This window comes from Beauveria bassiana (assembly GCF_000280675.1).
Source record: "Beauveria bassiana ARSEF 2860 unplaced genomic scaffold BBA_S00030, whole genome shotgun sequence".
In the NCBI taxonomy this organism is placed as follows: Eukaryota; Fungi; Ascomycota; class Sordariomycetes; order Hypocreales; family Cordycipitaceae; genus Beauveria; species Beauveria bassiana.
The window spans coordinates 28,575-50,236 of record NW_007930865.1 but is presented as its reverse complement, the minus strand read 5'-3'; the positions used below and the strand labels follow the sequence as shown (position 1 = coordinate 50,236).

Below are 21,662 nucleotides of genomic sequence, written 5' to 3'. Positions count from 1 at the left end.
ACTGTTGCTCCACTGGTTCATCATCTACGGCCCTACGGGCATGCGGGAGAGGGAGGTCACCTATAATGAGGCACGTAGCACACAATAAGGCACCCGGCCGACAACCGGTAATCTAGAAATGCGCATTGGCAAAGAGCAGCGATAGAAGACCATTAAAATATAGAATCAACAAAAAAGAAAAAAAAAAAAATACAGCAGCCAGTATTCGCTGGTCGTCACCGACCCAACTACATAATAACAATTAGCTGCGGGTGGATCTGGTTCTCTAGCTCCCTAAGGTACCCGCCTGTATTCGGACTAGAGCTAGCTGTCAGGAGATCATCAGCCAACGTTAGCTGGCCGGCCCGTTGCCGACGAAGCGGCCATGTTCCCCAGCGCGATAAAGAGGAAGCCAAAACCCCTCGCAGAAGCCATCGAGAGCGAAGACAATGAGTTGGCGTCGATGCGCTACCCGGACCTCGCACGGCAGCTTTACGACGCCATCGGCTGCCAAAAGACTGAGCTGGAGCACATGATCTGCAAGCTACTCCGAGTACGAACGTGCCGCATTGTTCCATCTAACCTATGGGCATCTGGCAGCTTCAATGCTGCAATCTTGGTACGGCTGCCACAGGGCAAGAATGCCTATTTGCGGCTTCCGTTTGGACATCGCATCGGAGAAGGCCCATTCCCTGGAAACGCAGATGAAAAGATTCAAACCGAGACGGCCACCTATATATGGCTGCAAGAGCATTGCCCAGATGTACCGATACCTACCTTGTACGCGTTTGGGTTGCCTAATGGTTTGACTGCATGTTTTTCCCACCAGCATCACGACGACTATTACGCCAGTGTTAATCGTCACTTTAGTATACGCGCCCGCAAAATACATCCTGGTGGCGTAGAGTCTGGTTACAGCTTAATCGCCTCTTATCGCTTCTTGTCGGCCGTGCCGCCCCAGTACCATATGCCCGCCATTCCATCCGCCATACCCTCCCTCTGGGTTCCTCCTCATCAGCGAAGCCCAGGGCAAGCGCCTCGACCGCTCGTGGCACAAGCACCACGATGACGAGAACCGCCGAAAAACCCTATTTAGGGGCTTGTCGCGCATCACTGTGTCGATGAACGCAATGCCGCAACCACGGATCGGGGCGCTGCGCCTCCAGGACGACGACACAATTGCTCTTAACAACAGACCGCTCAACTTGTACATGCACATGCTAGAGAACGAGGGCGTTTCGTCGGGAATACCGCGCGGGCGGATGTACGCAGAGGTGGACGGCTACCTGTCAGATCTTCTCTCGTTGCAGGACGCGAAGCTGCGCGGCCAGCCCAACGCCATCTTTGACGTCGAGGACGGGCAGCTTCAGCTCGCAGCCTGCGCGGGGATGCGCGCCGTCATGCACCACTTTGTCGACCCGGGCACACGAGATGGACCATTTTACCTGACACTCAACGACCTCATCCAGAGCAACATCTTTGTCGATGAGCAGTGGAATGTCACGTCCATCATCGACCTCGAATGGACGCACACGCTGCCTGCAGAGATGCAGAGCCCCCCCTACTGGCTCACGTCCAAGTCCGTCGACGGCTTCTACGAGCAAAAGGATCGCGAGGAATTCGACGAGGCTGTCAAGGAATACCTGACTGTTTACGAAGAGGAAGAGGTGCGACGCGGCGGCTCCGGCAGACAGGCCGAGGTGCAGCGAAGAGCCTGGGATAGCTGGCAGTTTCTGGTTCTTCCGGGCCGCGACGGTGCCCAAGGCCATGTACAATCTCTTTAATTGGCACATTCAGCCCCTTTTCAACGAGGCGCACCCTGACCAGTCCGTCTTTGACGATGTCTTTTTTTTCTATTTCTACTGGGGCAGACGAGCGTCCGAGTTTGTAGACGACAAGGTGCGAGAGAGGAAGGAACATGTGCAGCAACTGAGCGAGGCATATCGTGATATGGGCATTGTAGAGTGAATATGTGCGGCGGAGCATTTTAAAAAGGGGAACGAGCATGGTTAGCGTGTTACTACTCTTTTGACTTGATGTAGGGCATGCCAGGCAGGATGTGGTGCTTGGACAAGACAACAGAGCTGCTAAAAAAAACCCGTAGTCAAGAACGTGGCGGGACGCGATATTGAATACTGCCTGTGGCCGTATGTCCCCAGCCGAAGCGTCAAACTGCATTACATAGTTTCATTGAGACGGCACGAAGCTGGATTCTAGTATCCCGTGTACCGTTGAAAAATGTTACCTGCTCCACGGCGGCATGATGAACAGGTTTCATTGCATGACGCTAGTTTCTACTTGAGAAATTGTCCGAAAATAAGGTATTCTGGCGGGTCCGGCCGGCCATGACGTTTGGAGATGGTCTGGCCATTGCAATCAATATGTTGCCTGCCCGGTACAACATCAGACTCACTTCATGGATTGTGGCTTCTGGGTACACTGGACATGAGCCGAATTTCGTAATTCTATAATATGGATTATTCCGCTTATAGATCTCTCAAATTGCGCCTTCAACAGCATCCTCTCGGTGAAACGAGCGGCTCGCAGCGGTTAAGCCCTCGACTTACACAAAAGAAGTGGGTTGGATGCTATTAAAGCCGGACCAGCCCGCAATGTCGCCATCCTCTAGACAATGGTGTAGTTGCAGTGCAAAATTGCCATCGCATTGCTCGGTGGGGGTGACAAGAAAGTTTCAGTGGCAAAATTGACATTTAAAAACTCATGTTCCGACTACAAAAGAATTGTGCAGATGAAGGCTGACACGAGAGTTCTCCGGCATTTCGAACTATAGCACAGCCATGACAACAATACTCGAAAAGGCGCCGCCTACACCAGAGGCAAGCCACGATGCGCCACCACGCGCCAAGAGGATATGGTATCGTACTACACTCTTCAATGCCTTTGTCATTGGCGCCGTCGGCTTCTTGGCGCCAGGCTTGTGGAATGCCATGAATGCGCTTGGCGCAGGCGGCGGCCAGGAGCCGTTTCTGGTGAACGCCGCCAACGCCTTGGTGTTTGCCCTCATGGGCTTCCTGTCCGTCTTTGGCGGCCCCATTGCGAACCGCATCGGCTTCGCCTGGACGCTCTTTCTCGGCGCCATTGGCTATCCCGTCTACTCGGCCGGCCTCTACACAAACAACCGCTTCGGCAACGTCTGGCTGGTGCTGCTCGGCGCGGCGCTCTGCGGCATCTCGGCCGGTCTCTTTTGGGCGGCCGAAGGCGCCGTGGCGCTCGGCTACCCGGAAGCTTCCAAGCGCGGTCGCTACCTCAACATTTGGCTGTGGTTCCGCACCGGCGGCCCGCTGGTGGGCGGGCTGATTGTCTTGATCCTCAACAATAACGCGGCGGCCAAGCGCAAGGGCAGCGTGGACCCCAAAACCTATCTCATCTTTATCGCGCTGCAGTGCGTCGCCGCGCCGATTGCCCTGCTGCTCACCAAGCCGGAAAAGGTGCAGCGCGCAGACGGCACAAGAGTCATTGTCGATGCGGAAAAGAGCGTCGGATACGAGTTCAGGTCTCTGTGGAATCTCTGCAAGCGCAGAGACATTGTGCTCCTGCTTCCCATCTTTTGGGCGGCCTACTTTAACCAGTACTCTGGAAACTTTCAAACCTATTACTTTGGTGTGCGGGCGCGTGCTCTGATTGGCTTTGTTAGCAACTTTAGCACGCTCTTCTCGTCGCAGGTGATGAGCATGTTTCTCGACTGGAGGCGATTCCCGGTGAAGCGTCGCCTGGACATTTCATTTTGGTACATTGTCGTCTGCCATGTGACTGCTTGGATATACGCATGGGTCATCCAGGAAAAGTACACGGCAAACCCTCCTGCGTTGGACTGGGCAGATGCCGGGTTCGCCAAAGGGTTCTTTGTGCTGGTGCTGTGGGAATGGTCGCGCCAGTCTCTGCAGACCTGGATGTACTACTTCATCGCCACGAAAAGCGACAGCATCTCGGAGCTCAGTCGCCTCTCTGGTATCCTTCGCGGACAAGAGTCTTTTGCACAGGCTGTCAGTTTTGGTCTCAATACGCGCAAATGGCACGGTGGCAGGGTCCCTCTCGCCGTAAACACCATTCTTCTGGGTAAGAAAGAGGTCGCGCGTTTCCTCCCAACTCGGGCTAATTGCTTTAGGTATCGCGTCTGTTCCGACATATATTGCGCTCAAGGAAAACGTTCCACTGGTAAAGAAGGAGGAGGCTGGCGATTCGAGTGACGAGGCAGTGACCTTGGAGACGGTCGCGATTGGAAACGACAAAACGCCGAGTTCTGTTTGATCAGGCGACGCGGTGAGGCCAAGGATGTGGGCTTTTTAGTGGACAACTTGATTGTTGAGCCACTTAAATTCAAGTAGATGCCACGATGCCAAAGAAATCGAGGTAATATTGATAATGCAAGCAAATAAAACCTGCTAATGTCGAACACTGTCGTCTCATGCGATTTGGCAACATGAAGCTGCCTGTTGAAGGTATCACCACAGGGGTTGCATACTCATAGCATCACGTGCGCTGCACAGGGCGGCATCACAAAGAGGCTCAAAGGCGGCTTCAACACTGCACATCACTATTGCATTGTTCGAGCTCAGTATTCTAGTGCGCATCAACGTAAATAGAGTGAACTCTCTGCATCCCCAAGTACACCTGCTTTTTGCTTCGTCATGCCTCAAGCGGTTGCTGGCCACCCCAAACACCCCGTCATTGGATACCCAACATCTGCTACCAACACCACCATCGCGCCACTACAAAATACGACCACAACGACCTACACCGGGTCTACAGTACCGTTATCCTTTGCGCGCCGTCAGCAAAATCATGCTGCAGAACGCGATGCGCGGTCCAGACAGGAGGGATGGGTCACTGTCCGCGAGGGCGGGTTCATGCAGTCGTGGAAGCAGCGGTTCATGACTCTGCGCAGCGAATGGGTCGACTTTGCCAAGGCCGAGGACGGCAAGACGCTCTACACGCTGTTTCTCAACGAAATCGTCGCCATCGGGCGCGCCGAGACGGGGGTGCCCACGATGGAGATTAGCCGCCGCATTGAGGGGTCCTCGACCAGCCCCGGGGAGAAGGAAGGGCCGCTCAAGATTCTGCACATCAGGCCAAAGTCGGAACAGGAGCTGTATACGTGGATCGACTTTATCCACATGGCCTGTCCCGGCCTGGGCGGCGTGAGCAACCCGACCAACTTCTTCCACGAGGTGCACGTGGGCTTCGACGCGGCGACGGAGCAGTTTGTCGGCCTGCCCCAGGAATGGGTGCAGCTGCTGAGCGCGTCGGCCATTACCCGCGAGGATTATGCGCGGAACCCGCAGGCCGTCATCGAAGCAGTCGACTTTTACTCTGATCTCCAGAAGCAGTCTGAGCAGGCGAATGATTTTTTTGCGCTCACGCCCATCAAGATTTCCCGCGGCGACGAAATTCTGCCTGCAAGTGGTTCCGCCTCGTCGCTCCCGGGCTTGGCTGAGGAGCGGACAGCAGCAGCTGAGAGAAGTCGCGTCCCTGAAAGACCGCCGCCATGTACGCCCCCGAAGCTGCCAGACCTCATCCCCAGTCGGCCGCCGCCACCGGCACCAAAGAAGTTGGGGCCCAAGCTGCCAGTTGTCCCGGTCTGGGAATACGGCGATGACGCGCCGCTGCCACCAGCTCCGCGTGGTGCAGAGGCTCAGGAACGGCCCGCGCCGCCGCTCAAGGTAGAGCGCCATGTGCAAAAGGTGCCGGAGTCAAGAGCAGACGCGCCCCCATTCCCAGATACTGTTACACCATTGGATATCCCTTCACGACGCAGGCAGGCGATTCGACATGTGACATCGTCCGAGGCGGAGCTGATTGCCAAGCTGCAGCCTCTGATTTCGCAGAGCGACCCCAACACGTCATATCAAAAGCATAAAAAGGTCGGCCAAGGAGCATCCGGATCCGTGTATGTGGCTACTATCCGCAGCACCGCCGTCGGCGTCGCGCGGCAGCTGGTGCTGAAGAAGGGCCCAAAGACGCGCGTCGCGATAAAGGAAATGAACCTGGCTCGGCAGCAGCGAAAGGAGGCGCTCCTGGATGAAATTTCCATCATGAAGGAGGGCAAACACAAAAACGTCATCAACTTTTTGGATGCCTTTCTCGTCAATGAAAATAGAATGCTGTGGGTAGTCATGGACTATATGGACGGTGGCGCGCTGATTGATGTGATTGACAACAACTCGACAATCAGTGAGCGACACATTGCCACACTGTGTCGCGAGGTAAGAAACACCATCACCCCTCATTCACGGGCGCACACAGTTTTGCTGATTTTCTCGTGGACAGACTTGTCGCGGCTTGCAGCATCTTCACTCGAAGCAAATCGTCCACAGAGACATTAAAAGCGACAATGTCCTCATTGACTCTCGCGGCAACGTGAAAATCAGTAAGCACAAACTAACCGGCCCCTTCTCTCTACCCAAAGAATCCGAGCCCCCCCCCCCCCCCTGTACGCTGCTGACACAAAAGCTCCCGCAGCCGATTTTGGATACTGCGCCAAGCTGACGGCGCGGCGCTCCAAGCGCGCCACGCTCGTGGGCACCACGTACTGGATGGCGCCCGAGGTGGTCAAGCAGAAGCGCTACGGGTACAAGGTGGACGTGTGGTCCCTCGGCATCATGGCGATTGAAATGGCCGAGGCGGAGCCGCCGTACATGGACATGGAGCCGATGCGCGCGCTGTACCTCATCGCCACGGGCGTCACCCCGCCGCTGCGCGCGCCGCACAAGCACGGCGCCCTGCTCAAGCAGTTTCTTGCAACGTGTCTGGTCGTGGACGCGTCGCGGCGGGCCACGTCGACGGCGCTGCTAAATCACGAGTTTTTGCGCTCCGGCGGCGACACGGCCGAGTTGGTGGAGCTGCTGGCGTTTAAGAGGCAGACGACGAGCTAAGAAGAATTCTTTTTTTGGATCCGAACGTTTTGAATGAATGACTTTGCGTAGGCTGTTCTCGGCGTACTCAGTAAAAACTCATCCTACCTTACACCTAGCCCCCAGACGACAAGAGGGTTGTGTTGCATTTTCCGCTGCTACATGACGTGGCTAGTTATGAATTTGTCTTTTGTTTTCCGAGTAGACCTTGGTTTTCTTTACGGACCCATTTGCAGATCTGTCTCTGCCAGATTTTCACATGAAACAGCCGGCGGATTTGGCCTTCGCCTAGTAAAGCCGCCGTGCTGGCCCATTATCATGCAAGCAACGCCGCATTGCTAGTGTATGGACTTCTTCTCCGGCAGTGGACATTATCGTAGCGTCCTTGAAATAAATGACATGTATACAAAAAATACAATTGTTTCGTTTCTGCTATTCACTAATCAAGGGGTTTGTTTACCTTGCTATGATCTTCGGCAGAGATGTGGCCTTCTTCAACTCTTCAGAATCCGCGGCTACTGTTGTTGAGAGTCTTGAAACTAGCAATCATGCGTGTTGGAGTAAAAAAAGGTTGAAACTAGACTGTTGAGCACAAACTTGGGCCTCGCAGCAAAAGTATCATTGCTGAACTTGGGAGTAAGATTGTTGTTGTTGTCAAGACAAGTCGAATTTTTTGCACCCCAATCAGGAACATGTAGAAATTTTCGTTCCGACTCTTGTTATTGCAATGTAAAACGTGCCTACTCCCCCCCCCCCCCCCCCCTCCCCCCAACGCCGGCCACGCTGCAGCTCGTCGCTTTCGCACAGTATGTCACGGCGGACCAGTCGGGCAAGGGCTTTCACATCCTCAAGATATGCAGAATGCTGTTTGGTGGGGTGAGAAGGCGGAGGTGGTTCAGAGTCCAGATGGTGCTTTGTAGCATCCGAGCTTCACTTATCACTGTATGTCTCTCTCTGTATGAGCATTCTCAAACGTTTGTTATCTCTCGCTGATTCTGCATCAGAAATCTCTCCAATTTGTTGTACTTTCTGTCAGTCTGTATGAGTAACTCAAAGTGATTTATTAAATGCCTACATCTATTCCTTCTGTTTCTGCATCAGCATTTCCGGTTTTTGCGGCGTGCTAAGACAAGTTGACAAGTTGAGGGTGAAAAAGGTGTGTGGGTCATGCGCCGTGGGGCATGTCATGAATTGAATTACGCTCAAAACTATTTACTCAACATTATTATTATATATGTAGACCGTTATACACTTGATTGCTTGTAACGCCATTCCCAGTTGAGGTTGATGCATGGTATGTTTGTTCCTTGTTTTTTTCGTACCTGTCGTCGCCTAGGCTACCTTGGCTTCCTTTAGCTTGGCCGAGATGTTCAAAATACGGCGGGCCAGGAAGCCGTACAGGGCTAGGAGCAAGTAGTTGACGATGCAAAGGCCAAAAAAGGTGCCAATGGCGCCCATGGTGAACCAGGTCCAGGGGCGGGTGCCGAGCCACATGAGGGTCTGCGCGTCGGCGCGGTGCCAGGTGCTGCTCTCGAGATCGGTAATGTAGCCGTCGAGGTTCGGGGGCGAGATGACCTTGACAGAGGGCGAAGGAAGGGTGGTCTTTTGCAGCAAATAGTCTTTGACGACGAGTGATAGGAAGAGAGGGCCCGAGGAGAGCATGATGTTGATGTAGGGGCCGTACTCGGCCCAGGGGCGCGTCACCGCGTAGTAGTATGGGAGCTGGGCGATAGCCATGGTAAAGGCTGGGTGGCGGGCCGAGGCGATCATGAGGTCATTCGTGACGCCAGTGGGCATGGTGGATTTGAAGACGGCGACATCGTCGTCCGAGTCGTTTTCGACCTCTTGCATAGGAAAGGTTTGATTGCACTGCGTGTCCATATCGAGATAGATGCCGCCGAAGTGGTGGAGGACAAAGTATCGAATGGCGTCGGCGCGCTGAATGGGAAAGGCGTACTTATTCCAGGAATCAACGAACCACGGGTATTCCTTGGCGAGGAATTCTTCGGCACCCTTGTCGGTCCAGAGCTGAGGATTGTTAGTATTCGTTGGTCGCATTGTAGGCAGGAGAAATGAAATCCTCGCCGCCGAGGGTTGAAAAGGTGTGCTCACCATGTACTTGTAGTCCTTGTATACCTCCTTGCAGCTGCGTTGCGACTCTACCCACTTGGCGGGTATGGTATCGTTGGCGGTCGTCTGGTGAAGAATGCGCGGGATCTTGTGCTTGCCGCCAGGCGTCTCTGGGGCGGCGGTGCTGGGAAGGGTGAGCCTCGGGGTAAATAGGTCTTCGTTGCGGCGGAGGAGGGTGATGAGGGGTTCGAGGATGACGACGAGGGCGACGACAATGAGAACGTCGATGAAGAGGAGGAGCGCGGCGGCCTTGCGCTGTCGGGGAAGCAGGAGGCGCGTACGGGAGCGGCGACGATACGGTCTCGAGGGCGAGGAATCACCAGTTTCCTCGTCGGGAACTGCCTCGTACCTGGGCTGCCGGGGGCGGCCGCCCAACATCTGCGACAGCCAAGCCATGACGCGCGTTGTCGAAATGTAATTCTGTATGCGGCAGATGCGCGTCTGGTGGTGCGAAAGAGGGGAAAGAAACCGGCGCGGAGTAGGAGGAGGCCAAGAAGGAGGAGGAGGAGGAGGAGAAGGAGGACGTGGAGGAAGAGGAAGAGGAGGCGTAGGGGATTAAGGTGGTACTGTGACAGCAGGGCGTTGTGTTGGCCAGGGTCGGAAATCGGGGAGGGGAAAAATAAGGCGTCGTTTCGGTAGCCCTACGTTGATGTATCCAAGTCTGTGAGAGAGAGGGACCAGGCTCAGGGACGAAGGATGGGCCGCTGGCTAGACTGGGCTAGGCTGGGCTACTGTTGGGGAGTAGGATGACAGCCAGCAGAAGTCGTGATCAGGGGTTATGTTGTAAATTGTAGGTAGTCATCAGTAAGGCGGGAGGAGTGAGTGGAGTGGTGGGTGGTGAGGGTAATGATGAAAGAAAGAGACCAGAGAAGAAATCTCGTCGGCAAGGTACGCATGCAATCAGGAGTAGAGCGCTGAAGCCCAGAGGCTAGGTACTAATACCTATTCAGAGGCTAGAGCCCAAAAAAGAGGTCCAGCAAATGCATTGAGCGGGTTCGGATGTGCCGACCTGAGCCAATCAGTCTAGTTGAATGGGATCTGAAAAGTGGAGAGGATGAGGGACTGGCTTGCCCCTGAGAGACTGCAAGACGCGGCGGCGGGCTTTTGGAAATGATGAACTGTGGTGCCAGAACCTTGCGGCTATTATTAAAGATGAGGGGTTGAAGCAAGCAGAAACTGCCACTCGATAATGAATTATGGTTTTTCGAAATTAGTTCTAGCATTTCTCGCGGCCACCGTGTTGCCCTTTTATTTCCATCATAACTTGTTGTGTGAGCCGCAACGAGGCCTCCCCCAGTAACTAGCTAATTGAGTGCAACCTTTTTACATTTGTAGGGCGAAAAAGCGCACCACAGCATCCCGCCGTTGCATTGTACCTGGGGCGCTGGGGCAGGCCTCGTCAGCCCAAAAGAAAAAAAAGATTAAAAAAATAAAAAGGCCGCCCCGGGCTTGATGAGACTACTTCCAGGTCCACTAAAAGTCCCCAAAGAAGACTAGCCGAACCAATGACCTTATCCTGCAACCCGCCATTCTCACTGCTGACTGACTCTATCATCAGGAACAAGACAACGCGAACAAGACAAGACGAGAAAAAGAAAGAAAACAAAAGCAAAGCAAAGGAGAGGCCGCTGTACAGCGCTGCAACTGTCTGTATACTTCGTACACACTTCCTAGCCGCAGGCACATGTGATGCCATGAGCTCCAGCTGTCTCGTCAGTGAGTCGTCACAAAACTTGTCAGCGATAGCTTCTGAGTACTTGACCCGTCAGCGGCGCTCTTGGCAACCTCACCCGCACGTGACGCCTACGTATGCATTTCGGCTCGCTTTATCCGTACGTACCTACATGCACATGCAGTCATGCACTCACATGCCCTGCAATCAAAAAAAAAAAAAACTATGAGGTCGTCGATTACAGTTTAGTACAGTCTCACGATACTTGCCGCACAACCGCAAGATGCATCTCCGCCAGACGGTTAATGATGAAAGGGGTATTTCTTTGTCCCTTTCTAGCCTCGAACCAACAGTCGCCCTCCCCAACCACCAATGACGATGCGTCCACAAGTCGTCTTCTCCACGTGGTGCATGGCCTAGTAAGAAGCAAGCAAAGTCAAACAGCCAAACTAGCCTTGCTTGCCTGTCCGCTGTACAGAGTACAATGAGAACTAGTAAATGACTCGCAAAGACGGACAGAAATGTCCTCATCGATGTATCGCCCGACGAAATCACAAGTCGCGTCGACACTATTCTGCCCACAAATCTGCCTGTTCCACACTAAAGCGATTTGCCGGCTTCAAGGTTTCGCCTCAGCCTCGTCTGCGCCTCCGCAATCGTGCCCGATAGCAGCGACGCGTCAACGGATATCAACCGACTATTGTTGAACGAGGCATGCCCTGAAGAAAATTGATTATCGCCATGGTCCATCTGTCAAGCAGATGAAGCAATTCGCTACTAGATTCGGCGCAGGAAGACCATTAGAGCGTGCCAGAACGGCACCGGGCTAGCATCCATCGCCCAACATCCAGTCGCGCCTCGATTTGGCTGCCATGCTAAAGAGGCTTGTACAAGCGCGGTTGCAGACTCTCCCGCAGATGCTACAACTAACACTGCCCTTCACTTACTCATCCACGCGGTGACAACTCTGCTGCAAAAGTGGCTCAGACGGGGGCTTCTCCTGCGGGTGACCTTGACGGACACTTATCCTTGTAGATCTGTATATTCTGCCTTGTATACATCGTATCTGATTTTCTGCCTCATGTCCTTTCCTGAACAGCTTGGCTGAATTTGTTTGACAAGCTGCATTTCGCCGCCAACACTTACTAGTCTGCCAACTGCGGCAAGTACCTCAACACTCACGACTGCGTGAAAGACCCTCAGCTTCAACCTCGACGGTGCCGGCCCGAGCCAGATGAGCAAGCCTAAGAGTTTAGCCGCGATCCTCACTGCGAGCATTCGCCTCGTCGTCACGACCGTGGCCCTGTACCCCGCAACTCTTTTGTAACAAACTGAGACAATGATGTGTAGATGATTGTAGTGTTTCTAGACGAGTTCCATGTTGTACAGACAGCGTGTTGCCCCGGATAAGAAAAAGAGTACATGAGAAGAGATGCGTTAGTCTTATTGCACAAGTCCCTCTTCACTTGCGAGTCACACCTCCAAGGCCCTTCATGACCAGCCATCCCGCCAGTAGCCGATGAAACCACTGCCCGAGACCGCTCTCCAGCAGCGTCGGCTTCTCATCCTTCTTCCGCCACAGCCACGTCTCATTCACAAACTGCACCGCATCCTCGCCATCCCCCACCAGCGACTCCATCGCCGACACAACAATCCCTCGCACCGCCGGGCCCTTGTACGAGCGCGGCACGTCAATACTCAGCTCAACCACCTCTACTACAGCCTTGTCTTTGCTGCTGCTGCTGCTGCTACTCTTGGCGCCAACCTCGTAGCTCGTGACCCTGTACACGCCGTCAACCACGTCGCCGCGCGCGAACCGCAGCCCGTCAATGTGCGCGGCGCCAAAGCTCGCCTTGCGCTCCGGCTCTGCGAGCATGCCGTGGATCAGAAACGCCTGCGGGGTCCAGCTAAACGCCTTGTACGTCGTGCGCAGGTAAGCCGTGAGCAGTGGCGATGGCGAGGTTTCGTCGGTGCCGCCGCCGCCGCCGCGCCGCAGAAGCTTGGCGACGAGGGAGGCCGCGGGGACAGGCCGCGATATGACGCGCTCATAACTCACGACCCAGTCTTGAGGGCGTGCGAGGACATCTTCTGGAAGGCTCTGAGGCCTGCGCGGTACGGAGGCGGCGGCAGTGGAAGATGGGGGCAGCCGCCCGGAGGTGCTCGAGGTGCGGCGTCGCACGGCCCAGTTCAGGTATGCGACGTACACGGTGGGCAGGACGACGGGTAGCAGAGCGACGGCGGCTATGCGGTGCCTTCCAAGGTCAGGAAGGGAGAGATTGAAAAGTTGCGACATGGCTACTTTGACATTGCAGAAACCTTTTTTCTTTTAAAGCTGAAGAAGTCACGAGGAGGATGCGAGCCAAACGAGCTGAGCTGAAACGGATGCCTGGTTATCTAGGCGTGTTTGAAACTAGACACTGTATACTCACACTGTACGTACAGTAGATCTGTGCTGTCAAGAACAAATTAAACGAGAATGACCCTTTTAAAATAATTTCTTGCTTAGCTACGGCTGACTCAACGAAATAGAATTTATTGATCTCCTTCAGTCATATTGCCTTGTTAAGCAGCTGGTGCCACGGCAGTAGTCGCGGCAACAAGTGAAGACGTCGGTTAGAAACGTTGTCCTCCTACTGTATTTAACTTTCCCCTTCAAAGAAGACATTATACGTAATGTAAGGCTCATTTAAGAGAAGCGTCAATAATTCTCACTTCTTTCCATGATCTGTTCGACCTTTTGCGTGTACACGTCTCAGGGACCCGCACAGGTAATGCAATGCTGTCCCAAATCTTGCCCCAGGGACGGCATTCAATCCGGGCGATAGCAAGTAAGAGAAGATGAATAAGGACCCAAGCAATCAAGTTCAATATCATTTTGTGCCCCACGGCTCCCCAGCCTACTTGACTGCCTCTGCCGTGGTGGGAGAGAGCCGTCTGACAATATCTATCAATGACGGGGAGAAGTGCTGGTCAAAATGTAGAGCCTCTTGTGGCTTCTCCACATGCAATCTATGCGGATAGATATATCAGAAGTTGCGACAAAGGAAGAAAAGAAGACGCAAGGCTGACAAAGGGTGGCAATGGCCGCAAGACGGTCCTACGATTACCGCTGCTGGGCGTCGTTCTGAAGGCAGTCTACGGATAGGCCGTCCTCGCCTTTACTGCCATCGCACCGTAGCTTGTGCAAACTACAACACCCGATATGTAGTTCCTAACAGAGGCTTTTAGCTGCATGAAGCTATGCTGTGCCATGGTGCATCGATTCAAAGCTTCCAGTCACACCATCCCATGTCGTCGGGTATACACCGCTCTGACATCTGCCTGAAAACAGCCAGAAGACTTCATTATGGAGATGTTGGATTGGAGAAGTCCCGAGAAGCGCCAAAACTCGGAAGGCGGATGAGGCAATCACGGCAATGTCCCGTGCCGCGACGTCCCAACAGGCTGCAAAGCTTGAATAGAAAAGGACAAGGTCTCTTTTGGTGTGAGTCGAAACCGGCTAACCCTAGCCCGAAGCTATGATGACTTTGCAAGTTAGTCTGAAGCAAGCAACTGCCGGCGGCCTACGGAGGCGTCTCATAGATGCTGTCCACTCTAGCAGCTCCGACCATGGCATGTAGCTGCTCAAAGAGGATTTGGAGAAATATACAAGTCTTCTCAGCTGTCCAGTGAAATATTCAGAGTTTGTTCAGCATCCCATGCTATATCTTTTCACAAGACCATCTCTCGCCTGACTCCAGATTGAATCGAGCGTCTTGTCCCTATAAGCCAATCTAAGAGGCTATTCAACTCCAAGCACATCTGTTCAAAGACTCTATGACTAAGAATGCTACGCCGGAAACGACGGAATATTCCATCTCTAGCCTTTTGTATTGTTGCATCAACACCAATCAGCCCACTACATCTTTTCATCACAACATTGGTGTCCACCAACGCTACAGAGTCTGCTGAGGTACGTGAGCGAGTCACCTTTGACCCCAGCAACGTCAACACCAGCTTATGTCTACAGCTACTACAATATTAACTACAGCAGCAAGAGAGGAGCAGGTCTTGTTGCTACTGGCTTCATTTGTCACAGCGACGCCTCTAGCTTTCTCAGCCAGTACATATCTACCTATACCGGTCCAAACAACAAAAGAATAGATTGATTGGGCGGTGCTCGGAGTGATTCATTTCAGCCACGCTCAAAGGCAACCTGGAAACCCATATCTTCGTTTCTTTCTCGGACACACCAACCGGTGGAATACTTTGCTGTCGGCCCCAACAGCGATCCCGACAATCTATCCGATGACGAGCTTGTCAGCTCGCAGTTGAGCGCTCCCAACTCCGTCTTCGCCTCGTACGGTGGCAAAGTAGATGGCCTCTCTTCTCAGCATCTTGACCGCATCTGCAAGGATTTCGTCAAGGCCAGTTCTCACGGTCTGTCCGTGTTCTTTTCGTCGGGTAATTTCGGTGTTGGTGGCTATGCAGAGTCCAACTGCAACCAGGTGCTTTGTTGCATTGTTCTCTGCTTTCTGTCCCTAAATCACCCCGTCCGAAGCTACCGAGTTCTACGTGGGTGACAAATATGCAATTTCTCAACCAGTGGTGAATTTTTGTACTACTTCGGTGTCCCCGACTATCAGGCCCAAGACACACAGTCCTATATGAGCAACAACTTGGACAGCTCCTACAACGAATACTATCATCACCGCGGCCGTCTATTAAATGACTGCTTGGGATCATCACTATCATGCAACTACCGTGTATGCTGTGGAACTCTGCAGCAGTTGTGAAATCCATTACGTTTAAAATGCCTCAATCAATTACCTCAATCACCCCTCGTCACCTGCCGACGGTTCAGCTATGACTGGACGTGATGTGTCTCAAGCCCTTCCCGTCGCATCGCCGCAAACGAGCGCAATCGCTGTCATCGAATACAGTCATATGCAGTGTAAGCAATACTGCTGTAAAAGTACGTCGTAGCGGGCGCTCAGCTTTAGAGATCTTTTGGCCGATGCAACCCTGTGGCGGCCTGAGGTCTTAGACGGAATGCGGAGGGGTCGTACGATGTCCCTCGTATTCACGCACGATTGCCTACAGCGCTGAGCACACCCAACCCTTTGCGCAATCAAGATTTGTAGATGGAAAAGTCTATCGATGTATCTTGTATATTGAAAACGCAGTCGGCGAATCTCGGCGAGAATCCTACAATCACGGAGACAAGATCAAGGCTCTTATTGGGGAAGAAATCGTCAATTTAGTCATCGAGTTCTATATGCCTCTCGCTTAATTCAAAAAGTGATCCCAAGCAAGCTCCTCCACAACAGTATCCTGAATGAGGCGCTGTTCGCCATCCTCGTCAACTTCAGTCCAGACGTAGAACGTCTCATCCACCTTGTCCGCCTCGCGGAACTCGCGGGTAAAGTTGGAGGGAATGCTGACAGGTTCGAGGGAAGCAAAGACCATGTCAGCTCTGGTGCGGTAGTACTTGAACAATGGCTGCTCATCACGCTTCGAAATCTTGCCGTCCTGCACTTGCCAGCCGTCGTTTTTGCATGCCTGATTCTGGCAGAACTTGACACCCTTGGCGCCCGGGTTTCCGAAACCGATTTTGAACCCCGTCTTGCCCTCCTTCTTCCACCTCTTCTGGAGGCCCGAAAGCTTACCGCCCTGGTAGCTGTTTTCCTTTCCGGGAACGCAACGGGAAACCTGATGGCCCCTATCGGCCTCCTTGGTGCTAGCAAAAGGGTACTCGTCGCAAGACTCGTACCCGGTACCGCGGTGCCCCGGGCCGGTCTTGCCCTTGTTGCACTTGTTACCTTTTTGGCATCCAGCGCTCTTGCGGCGTGCATCTTCTTTGGCTTTGTCGGGCCAGTCAAAGGTCAGTGCGACGGGAAATACTGGGTTGGCGCAACGAACGGCCCAGCACATGTTTGTGCAGACTTCAGGAGCTCTGCTACAGTCGAAGATGAGATCTGGGGGCGCGGCCTGTGCATGCCCGACGAAAGTAGTAAGACCAACTATTCCAACAAGGGAGAGGGTAGAAAGCTTGAAGATCATCTTGGTGACGTTTTGGTGGCGAGATATGATGGTGTTGCATGTATTGCCTGGTTTCTGTTTGTTTTCTTTTGAGTGAGGCTTCCTTCTCCTATTTATGATAGATGGGTTTGGTACAAGTCTTGGTCACAACGGCTCGTCGCGCACTTCTCGGACATTTATTGTCTCTCCTCACAGCCTCGTATGGATGTCTGTGTCGCAGTGTTGCAGTCATGCTTTCCGTTCTTCCTGATTGAAGATCTAGTCTATATACAGGCATATGCATGATATGCATGGTATGCAGCCCAAGAAGCATGAGGCGTAAGCTGAAATCAATGTTTGTGGCGTTAGCAGAACTATGACAGATGCAGGTTTCAGTTAGTGTGCAATTGTGGCCTTGATAGCGAGGTGTCTGGCCATCTCGGTGAGGTCCGAATGTGGTGACAATTTTATTCGTGATCATACCCAGAGCCAGCGTCTTCCGAATACACCGGACTGCGGTGTAGATCGAGCAGATCAGACGAGGCTGTGGCTGTGACCCTTTCACAACGGGTCGCTTGAATGAGCTGACTTGTCACCGTTCAGAGAGCTAAGAAATAGCTCACTTCTGGGATGCAAGATAAGGACTGCGAACAAGAGATCCATAAAGTAGAATGTGGTAATGCATGAAAGGGCTCCATGTCATTGAAGCGTTCCTCAGAATAGCACTTTCGTTTTGACATTTTGACAGGCAACAATGAGGGCGCTGCTTTTGCCCAATCAGTTACTTCTGGTGTAGTTCAAAAGGTGGTCCACCCAAATTGCAGCAGGGCATCACGTGGAAGTGACGTTGATTGTAGATGAGAGAATACAAAGGCGTTTCGTTGACCCCTCACTTTGTGGACAACAGCAGACTCATCACCACAATTCAAGAATCATTAGTCAACATGAGTGCTGTAGCAGACGACGATAGCATCAAGGTTTACTGTACAGTAACCGGTTTTACTGAAGACGCGATATGCGAGCTCTTGCGCAGCGACGTCCTGAGCACCGTCGAGGAAGTCAAAGAGCAGTTCACTGTCAAGTTTGTGCCAGGCCAAAGACCTCTGCGGATTGTCAAACATCAACGCGACAACTATAAAGTACCGGATTATAGTGACCAGTCGTATTTTTTGATCGTGGACTCGGTCAACGCGGCGACAGATGGCGTGCTACTCTGCGATTTAGAAGCCGAACATGGGTTCCCGGATGCCGTTCGAAACATGCCAGACATGGCTAGTATGACGGCGGCGTCTTTAGGAATTGCCAACTCCGACTGGACTGAAGTACGGGAAGGAACATGGCAAGAGCAGCAGCCGCCAGTACGCCGCCTCGCCGTGTATGATAACCGAACGAACGGAGACCGAGACAGCTTCCACCAACTCGCGAATGCCGTTGACGTCGGATTGCACTACGTAAACGACGAGGGGGACCCGCCATCGCTAGGCAGTATAGACGACCTTTTCAGATATGTGGCGATATCACTTGAACAGTCCTATGACAAGGACGAGCTGATCGGGCAGCATCAGCGCTACGCCGAGGAGAAGGGGCTTGACTCGAATCGCCTTGCGGTAGTTGACGACAAGTACGCCGACGAGGGCGCTCTGCTCATTCAGGTAGAACCACAGAAGGAATTGCGGTGCAAGCCTCCGGTGGCCGGTGAGCTGCTTTACTGGAACGCCATTGGCTTCATGGACTGGGAAGAAATCGAGGAGTTCGCGTCCAAGCACTCTGATTTTGAGCAAAGGTCAGTCGAACAACGAATGGGTGCTCTGCAGCCGCCAAGCACGGCTGACCCCGAGATCCCAGAGACTGATGAGGCCGGCCGCGGCGACGATGAGCTTGACAAGGTCCAGAGCCGGCATACTCGGGACACGGAGGGTCAGCAAAACACGGAAGAGCGCCGGCTCAGGTATTATCGCACAAGATTGGGGATGGTCATCGCTTCGATGGATCCGCAAGAAATTCCTACCAACTTTACTCGGTCGCGCCAGGGGTCGGAAGGAGTCGATGAGTTTGGAGAAAAGGGTCCAGTGCAGGATACGATTGTTGAAGAGCTTCCATGGGATTATTACCTGACGAAAAATGCTGCCGAGGAGGACGGCTAATTGCCCAGTAACGACTTGTTGCTGAGTTGGCACAATCAGACTCAGCCGTCGTTGTCAACGAAGGTGCCTGTCCTCTCTCGGTTAGGTTCATCCCCAGATTCTCGGGGTGGTAGATATATCATGTAGCTATAGCTCCTTCATCATTTCATAGCAAGGATTTGAGGCCTGCTCTCGTATTTGTTACTGAACTTCTCGGCCGACAAGATCAACCTGAACTGCAATCGATCGGTACGAGTTGTCTGCCATGATCCACCGCCTTCTTTTTGAGGCACTCAGCCCCACCTTCGCTCAATCTCAACGAATAGCCCACCTAATGCATGAAGTTGATAGGCTGAACCCGAGGTCGCGGTCCGCAGCGCATTGAGCTTTCTGGTAAGCTTCTTGGCTTCTTGGCTTCCTCCGGTTATCGATTTCAACTTCATCTCAAACAACTGTGCGCCGCGCAGCATTCCTACCTGCTTCCACCTCGTGAACTACTACAATCGTCATCGCCAGGCCGGCGTTGGCGACCGAAACTAAACTGTTTACCCTTTCCTATCTAGCCTAGCCCATGGGCTAATGGCACTGACCTCCTAACGCTCTACGGGCACTATCCCGGCTAAACACGCGCTTCTTGACAAACGACAGGGCTACAACGCAATGGCCTCCCTATACTCAGGTCTCCGGGTATGGCTGTGATCCTCCCTTCAATAGCTAGTCGATTGAGCAGCACTCTAATGTATTCGATAGACCGCATCGATAAGCAATATCCGCCGGTCCGGCTCGAGCTCAATGCCAGCAATAGTACGACGCGGCAATAAGATTTCGCGTTGCCAATATGGCCTCCACTGTACCCGTAACTTATCCACGTCACCATATTTGCGAAACACAAACCCTCAGAATCCTGCTACTGAAAAGGCTGATGATGCGAGCGTTGCGAGTGCGGAGGCGCATGCGCCACTGTTGAAAAAGCGCGAAAAAGAGTCAGCCAAGGGCAAATACAATCTATACGGAGATGACTGGGAGGACTCTGTAGATTTTGCCATCAAATCTTTCGAGGACTTACCACATCGTATGTTTGGTGTCAATCAGCACATGATCATCAACTATGAGCTGAAGGAGGCTCTGCGTATGATGCTGCGGCAATTCAACGCACCGATTGTTTACTGCTTTGCATATGGTTCCGGTGTGTTTCCACAAGGAGACCTCGGGCGCAGTATTAGCGAGGCTGAGTTTCGCGCTGTGCATCCCCAACCACCTGCCGCCCTTGTCAAGGCGCAGAAAGGCTCCCCCAAAATGATAGACTTCATCTTTGGCGTCTCCCACACTCAGCATTGGCATTCCCTCAACATAAAGCAGCATCGAAAGCACTACTCTGCAATCGCCTCACTGGGCTCGGGCGCGGTTACTCATGTGCAAAATTGGGGTGCTGGTGTCTACTTCAATCCGTTCATTGAGATGAACGGCATGCTGATCAAATACGGCGTTACGAGCATCGACAATTTGGTTCGCGATCTCTCCACATGGGATAATTTGTACTTGGCTGGACGGCTGCAGAAGCCAGTCAAGATCCTTCGCGACCACCCGCAAGTTCGTCTTGCCAATCAGCACAACTTGATTGCTGCGCTACGCACAGCCATGCTCCTTCTACCCCCGGACTTCACCGAGTCTGAATTATACAGCACGATTGCAGGTCTCAGCTACCTAGGAGATCCTCGCATGGCACTTCCTACAGAAAATAAGAGCAAGGTCGACAACATTGTTAATAACAATGTCGTACATTTCCGCCGTCTCTATGCCCCGCTTGTCAAGACGTTACCCAACGTCGAATTCACAGGGCCCTGTCGGCTAGACGATCAGGACTGGGTGCTCGATGAGAATGGCGATAATAAACTACAGCAAGATATGGACCCTATCAAACGCGGCAACATGGTGCGACGTCTTCCTTCAAGCTTCCGCTCGCGCCTTTACTTCCAATACCAAAAGAAATTTGCTATTCCGCGCGAGGAATTCTCCATCATGATGAAGACGACTCGGGATGACGATCCATCATCAAACAAGCGACGTCAAGGCGGCGAGTTTGATCGCAGAATCGCCGCCGACAAACCTGAAGAGCTGCAGGCTCTAGTTCGCCAAGTCATTAGGCAGACGGTCAATTGGCCTAGTACCAGCCAGAGCATGAAAGGCCTCCTGATGGGTGGTTGGCGCAAAACGTATCGCTATCTGAAGGAGAAGTATGACAAGTGGAACCAAGGCAAGAAGAATGAAGCCGAGAAAAGTGTCGAGGCAAACAAGGCAGAGAAATAGGCTTCCTCGATATCCAGCCTGCGTGGGATAACAGGGTAAAACGCAAGAAAATATGTGCCGAGTACCCAGCGAGGCTGGCCGATGGATGGCGATTTCATAGAATAATATGGGCAAATGTACAAAAATGGATTGCATTATAGACTATATAGATGAGTCATAACAAAAAAGCCACATCAACACACGAGCCAGGATACTACGATTTTCTGCGAGGCAACCCATCTTGGATGTTTCGGGGACACCTTGATTACGCTTACGGCTCTGACGATGTCGTGAAACTCACCACTTAGAAGGCTCTAGCCACCGCTGACCTAAACCATTTTCACATTCATCTAGTGCATCCAGTGCAACGAAGACACGTAAGTAGGTCCTAGCCACAGATTGGAGAGTGTTTAAGAGTTCATCAACAAATGGCTTTGTCTGTGTATCCTTATGTTTATTATAGAGGAGGCTCACCTCGTCTGGTAGAGATGGACAAGCTTGAGCCAGCTGCCTCAGCAGACCAGCGAGGAGATGGTCAATCTTCTGCTTCTCTTGGCTCTAAAAGTTGCACTAGATGAATGCAACACCGACGTCATTGAC

The 21,662-nt window shown here is 52.8% G+C and overlaps 8 protein-coding genes across 8 annotated transcripts; 5 read left to right on the top strand and 3 right to left on the bottom strand.

Moving 5' to 3' along the window:
- Nucleotides 1-364: 364 nt before the first annotated feature.
- Nucleotides 365-1,763, top strand: BBA_07993 (phosphotransferase enzyme family protein; the record flags this gene model as incomplete). The annotated part of the gene is made up of 2 exons (XM_008603090.1): nt 365-759; nt 941-1,763. The coding sequence occupies 2 exons, from the start codon at nt 365-367 to the stop codon at nt 1,761-1,763; spliced, it is 1,218 nt and encodes a 405-aa protein (XP_008601312.1).
- A 1,014-nt stretch (nt 1,764-2,777) lies between these two features.
- BBA_07992 (DUF895 domain membrane protein) lies at nt 2,778-4,248 on the top strand (the record flags this gene model as incomplete). Its single annotated transcript, XM_008603089.1, has 2 exons — nt 2,778-4,056; nt 4,106-4,248. 2 exons carry the CDS (start codon nt 2,778-2,780, stop codon nt 4,246-4,248), a joined length of 1,422 nt encoding a protein of 473 aa, XP_008601311.1.
- Nucleotides 4,249-4,628: 380 nt separating this feature from the next.
- Nucleotides 4,629-6,872, top strand: BBA_07991 (protein kinase CHM1; the record flags this gene model as incomplete). The annotated part of the gene is made up of 3 exons (XM_008603088.1): nt 4,629-6,203; nt 6,268-6,367; nt 6,460-6,872. The coding sequence occupies 3 exons, from the start codon at nt 4,629-4,631 to the stop codon at nt 6,870-6,872; spliced, it is 2,088 nt and encodes a 695-aa protein (XP_008601310.1).
- Nucleotides 6,873-8,183: 1,311 nt separating this feature from the next.
- On the bottom strand, nt 8,184-9,377 carry BBA_07990 (mannosyl phosphorylinositol ceramide synthase SUR1; the record flags this gene model as incomplete). Its single annotated transcript, XM_008603087.1, has 2 exons — nt 8,184-8,879; nt 8,964-9,377. 2 exons carry the CDS (start codon nt 9,375-9,377, stop codon nt 8,184-8,186), a joined length of 1,110 nt encoding a protein of 369 aa, XP_008601309.1.
- A 2,738-nt stretch (nt 9,378-12,115) lies between these two features.
- On the bottom strand, nt 12,116-12,946 carry BBA_07989 (uncharacterized protein; the record flags this gene model as incomplete). The annotated part of the gene is made up of 1 exon (XM_008603086.1): nt 12,116-12,946. One exon carries the CDS (start codon nt 12,944-12,946, stop codon nt 12,116-12,118), a length of 831 nt encoding a protein of 276 aa, XP_008601308.1.
- Nucleotides 12,947-15,921: 2,975 nt separating this feature from the next.
- On the bottom strand, nt 15,922-16,695 carry BBA_07988 (uncharacterized protein; the record flags this gene model as incomplete). Its single annotated transcript, XM_008603085.1, has 1 exon — nt 15,922-16,695. One exon carries the CDS (start codon nt 16,693-16,695, stop codon nt 15,922-15,924), a length of 774 nt encoding a protein of 257 aa, XP_008601307.1.
- Nucleotides 16,696-17,597: 902 nt separating this feature from the next.
- On the top strand, nt 17,598-18,797 carry BBA_07987 (uncharacterized protein; the record flags this gene model as incomplete). The annotated part of the gene is made up of 1 exon (XM_008603084.1): nt 17,598-18,797. The coding sequence occupies one exon, from the start codon at nt 17,598-17,600 to the stop codon at nt 18,795-18,797; it is 1,200 nt and encodes a 399-aa protein (XP_008601306.1).
- An 817-nt stretch (nt 18,798-19,614) lies between these two features.
- BBA_07986 (mitochondrial import protein MMP37) lies at nt 19,615-21,083 on the top strand (the record flags this gene model as incomplete). The annotated part of the gene is made up of 2 exons (XM_008603083.1): nt 19,615-19,626; nt 19,677-21,083. The coding sequence occupies 2 exons, from the start codon at nt 19,615-19,617 to the stop codon at nt 21,081-21,083; spliced, it is 1,419 nt and encodes a 472-aa protein (XP_008601305.1).
- Nucleotides 21,084-21,662: the final 579 nt, after the last annotated feature.